A 5,361-nucleotide genomic window follows, 5' to 3' on the forward strand; every position below is an offset into this window, starting at 1 on the left:
ACCTAAAACTGAGAATATACATTTCTATATAATGCTTACGTGACCTTTGAAAAAGTTATATGACCAACAAATTATAACTTATGCAAAAAAAATTTTCAATATACTATACTGTATTTGAAAACATCTCGATATTTTAAACTCAAATATTATATTAGCATATATTCCAACATGTAATAATATGACAACCAAATAAATTAATTTATGAATATATTCCAATAACAGAATCTAACGACTATACAATTCCTATTTCGTTTTAATTAAATTGACGACATGCGTTATTCAACAAACAGAACGTTGATACTATACATTTCCAGCTTTGTGTTTAGTCAAATAGTGCAACCACTGTAACAATGGAATTTGAGAGAGACCTCTTTGTAGTTCATTGGATTCTATTCAATTACGTAAGCAACGAATTTCATTGTTGCAGGTTTAGGCCGGCAATAGTGTTGTTTTTTTCACGGCACCCCACCTCTATAAATAATCCTTCCTCACAACAGACGTAAACGGTAATTATTGTTTACAGGTTTAGGCTGGCAATAGTGGTGGGTTTCTCTCTAAAGATTCCTTCCTCACAACCGACAATTATGATTGATAGTTCTTCTGAATCTTTGCTAGATACCTGCTCGCCCAATCAGACAGTGAAGAGAAATGAATGGAGAAATTAACTCACAATGATCTAATTATTTGCGTTGTCTAATCCGCCGCTCTCATGTCTTTTCCTTTAATCACAAATTGGAGATGGAGATGTAAAAACAAAAACAAAAATTAGGCAACAGCAGACAAACAATAATCTCCTTATAAAAGAAGACGTTCCTCTTGAAACTGCTTACAAAACTCTACTTTCAAGCTACAATCAGTTATTCCCAGGCACCATGGAGTTTTATATCAAGATCTGCGTTTCCTTGATTTTGTTATTTCTCCCTAAGTCACTGTGTAAGTTACCAAATTTACGCTGGGCGAGTTTATCATGCTAGACTGCGTATCATGTGTAGTTTTGTCACGCTTTTTTGTGATTTCGGTTTTCTATATTGTTTGGCGACTTGACTACGCTCACTATTACTTCTAAACGATTCTGTGCAGGTGGTAATGGCAAACTATTGAGAGAATACATAGGCGCAGAAGGCCTCAACGTCAAATTCTCTGACGTGCCCATCAATGAGAATATTGAGGTCCATTTTATTCTGTCATTCGCCATCGACTACACCAGCTCTGCTCGCTTTCCCTCTCCAACAAACGGCAAATTTAACGTCTTCTGGGACACCCAAAATCTGAGCCCTGCGGACGTGTTGGAGATTAAGCCGAAGCATAAGAATGTCAAGTTTGCTGTCAGCCTAGGCGGTGACGTGACAGGAGATAACACTGCTGTACAGTTCAATCCATCTTCTGTGTCTTCATGGATTAGCAACGCCATTTCGTCTCTCACTGAGATAATCAAGCAATACCATCTCGATGGCATCGACATTGACTACGAGCATTTTGATCATTCCGATCCCAATACATTTGCTAAGTGTATTGGGGAATTAATCTTGCAGCTGAAGCAGAAAAAGGTCATCTCCATGGCGTCCATTGCTCCGTTTGAAGATGAAGGCCCCGTGCAGTCTCATTATAAGGCACTGTGGAGAAAATATGGTCGATTTATAGACTACGTAAATTTTCAGTTCTATGCCTACGATAGGAGTACCTCTGTCAAGCAGTTTCTCGAGTACTTCGACACTCAAGCCTCTAATTATAAGGGCGGGAAATTATTAAGCAGCTTCAGTACAGATAGCGGTTCAGATGGCCTCACACCAGACAAAGGATTCTTTGACGCATGCAGAGAATTGAAGGAAACAAGGAAGCTTGAGGGTATATTCATCTGGTCTGCTGACGACTCCAAAAATTATGACTTCAAATATGAAGTAGAAGCTGAAGCAATCTTGGCCTCCGACTGATAACCAGGACCAATGCAACTTGCATCTGCCATCAATAATTCTTTTAAAGAAGTTACATTTAGTGATTAGGAACTGTAATATCTGCATCCCTGAGATGGAAAATTTAATCCAAGGTGAATGAATAAATCAACCATGGAAAGCATCAAATAAAGAAGAGCCTAAAGTAGGCTGACTCTACATCACCAATACAATTGATTTAGTAAAACTCAATTACAACTCTATATCAGTTCTTTTTTTATTGAAGCAAATATCACTTAGAGAAAATCATTTAAATGTTCTGTTTTAGGAAATGCTTAAAATTTGGATACATGGTAACATACCTGCTTATATATTTCTTTTTCTGTTCATTCTCACTCCTTTCATTCAAACTGTTCCAAATAACTGTTTTTTCCCCAGCACCTGCTCCCTAACACAGTTAATCATATGCTTGAATCCCTAATGCCTGTAGTTTCTTGCTTGTATGAATGGCATTCTCCTTGTTTCGTTTTGTTTAATTTTGCCAAAATATCATGCAGATACAAAGGAATACACGGGAAGAACCGTACATAAGATCACCTAACGGTTATAACTTTCTCCCAACGCTTAATCTATCAATGTCTTTTATATGTTGAGGTACAATATAATAACTACTATCAAGCAATTAAAGTTAAATAGTTTTGTTATTGATTCTAAGTGGAGATCTAAAAGAGAGTTCTATTAGGGTTTGTGTCTTTTTTTTGGTCTATTGTCAATCTTATATCACTCCACAATTTTGTATTCTTTTATATTTATTGTAGACCTTTTTGATAGTCATTTATATGGCCACAAACCATGCAAACTTAGGAATTTCTAATTTCGATGAATCCTTGGTAGATTTGTGTAACAACACTACTCTCCTCATCATTTTTCCCTAGAATATTCTATAATGTGTGTTATTTTATTGTCGAGTGGATGTCGTATAACCAATTCCTAATTTAGATAATGCATACAATTGATTATAACATTTTATTTTGATAGGAAGTTTTATTAGGAAAGTTCTTCTCAAAAGAAGACGTCGTGAATAGGTTAAAAAGAAGTGGACTTCGCATGTGTTATGTTTGATACTTCTTGAAATGTTATTAAGATGTTTCCTTTTCTTCTTATCTAGTACTATCATGAAGTTTGGCTCATGGCATGCTCATATGTCCTTGTTACTCTTTAAGTTGTAGAGAGATAGTTTAATGATTTCATATAAAAGAAGCTTCATGTCCTTGTGTGGCTTGAATTTTTAGGGTAACCTTTACCTTGTTGGAATTATTTGACTACTACTAACACTATAAGAATATGTATTTGTGTTCAATATGGTATGTTCTATCAACATCAGTCTCCAACTATGTATGTGTTGAGATAGATCTTTCTATTGACATGGAATAGGCTATAGACATCTAGAATGGATATCCATACTACCCGCACCACATGCTTTACTTTAACTTTCTTATTATTTAATGCAACTATTTAGAGTAAAAGATTAAATACTACCCCTTTCCATTCCCTGCAATAAGCATTCCCCCTCTGCTATTAAGGCTTCTCCTTAAAAATCTAGAATGAATAGTGCAATCTAATTGGAATCTACTAAAAATGGGTACATACACTAGTGGTTAACATTTTAAAAATAATTCTAATCCTACCCACCTAGCTACTCAAGTATAACCAAGGTTGTCTTCAAATCGTTCTAAGAAGGAAAAAAAGGTTACTATCTTTAATGTTGATCCTTTCACTAGACCATGGTTCTCTTTATCAGTGTAATCAATGACTATGTTATCCTACGAACCATAAAGACATATTCACTATGCATATTCTCTTGTAAATCCAATATCAAAGTTAAGGAGGAAGATTATAATATATTAAAAATGATGTTTTCAATCACCACAATTTCATTGTGAAGTTTCAGGACAAAGATCACCTTTTCTAGAATTATTGTTCCATTTTTTAAATGATAGATAGTAATGGCATTCCTCTTGATTATTTTCAAGAAATTCTATATCCTAGGATAGTTGAGATCTGACTATCCTCAAGAGAAAGGAAATAGTAAGACATGTTTATTAAAATTGTTTACCTTTCAATGTCCTTATTAATAGGTGGTCAAGATTGCTAGTTTCTTTTGTTCTATAGCATTCTATGTTATTTTCCTAGCTATTTCCTTTCTTTTAGCAATCTAAATGCTAGATATGGAAGGGTTATCATCTTTCTCTCTCTTAGATGGCTCCAAAATGTAGTACTTCAAATTTTTAAGCATATCAATAGGGTGATTTGTACCCTATTAAATTTGAAGTTTATTCCCTTCGAGCTATCAATATTTATACATGTCATATTACTATGGAGAGATCTTAATTATAATGGCACATTGATTATTCACTACTTATTAGAACTTGGGTAATGTGTACATATCTTAAAATAGTGGATATGTGTGATTTCTTATATGACAATGTAGATCTATCAAAAAATGAAATATTTTCAATGGTGGTCCCCACTTCTTGAGTGGATAAACTAATTCGATGAAATAATAGGTCATCTAGTAGCTATACATCCTCTACTATCAAACTTATGGAAAAGGTATTCACGTTTCCAATCAAGATGCTTTCAAGGATGAATCTACTCCTAACTCATCAACTTCTTTTATTGCTATGTTTTACTCTATTAGACCTAATATTGATTTTGATTTATAATGGGCTTCTAATGCTTTGAAGTTAAATGAAATTCTGTTAGAGTGTATAGTGTTAAAGGGGTTATTATTATTTAGATTTTGTATTAAGGAATATTTGGTCAATGTACTTTCTAAGGTATCTTAGTTCATTGATAAAGGGCACCACAATGGTCATTTTGTGTATAAATGGTATCTTTTGATATTTCTATGGATCTAGGTCAATTTTCTCCAACTTGGGTACAACTTCTACGGCTCCTTCTAGAATATTGGAGCCCAAATATCTTCAAGAGTATTAAGAATACCTTTGGAGTTTTGGTTAGCATAGAAAAAGTAGCCATCTATAATCTCACTTTATCTTTTGTATATTATGTGTGGATGTTTAAGTAAACAATAATTTACCCCATAGTGGGTATGTGTAGGATCATGAGGGGACAAAACGTGGTGATATTCTGACTTAAGTCCTGATTGATAGGTTGATTGAAAAATACCCATAACTTTCAAACTTAATCAGATTTTTTGAATCTAAAACATGCATCACATTCTATGCTTTGTATACTATAGGATTAAGAAAAAACTGAAACTCATAAAATTTTGACCAAGTTATGGTGGTTAAACATACAAATTTTTTATATTTTTTAAAATTTCTAGTAAAAAAATTATAATTAATTATTTTTTTCAAAAAAATATAAAAATATATGTATCACATCCAAACATGAGTCTTTTTCTTATATCTTAAATCTTAAAAAAAAAAATTATCATTTGATTGTG

General features: G+C 33.4%; 1 protein-coding gene across 1 annotated transcript; it reads left to right on the forward strand.

Moving 5' to 3' along the window:
* Window positions 1-872: 872 nt before the first annotated feature.
* On the forward strand, window positions 873-1,931 carry LOC131034162 (chitinase 2-like). The gene is made up of 2 exons (XM_057965551.2): window positions 873-933; window positions 1,081-1,931. Exons 1-2 carry the CDS (start codon window positions 873-875, stop codon window positions 1,929-1,931), a joined length of 912 nt encoding a protein of 303 aa, XP_057821534.1.
* Window positions 1,932-5,361: the final 3,430 nt, after the last annotated feature.

Source organism: Cryptomeria japonica, chromosome 1 (genome assembly GCF_030272615.1).
Source record: "Cryptomeria japonica chromosome 1, Sugi_1.0, whole genome shotgun sequence".
Classification (NCBI taxonomy): Eukaryota; Viridiplantae; Streptophyta; class Pinopsida; order Cupressales; family Cupressaceae; genus Cryptomeria; species Cryptomeria japonica.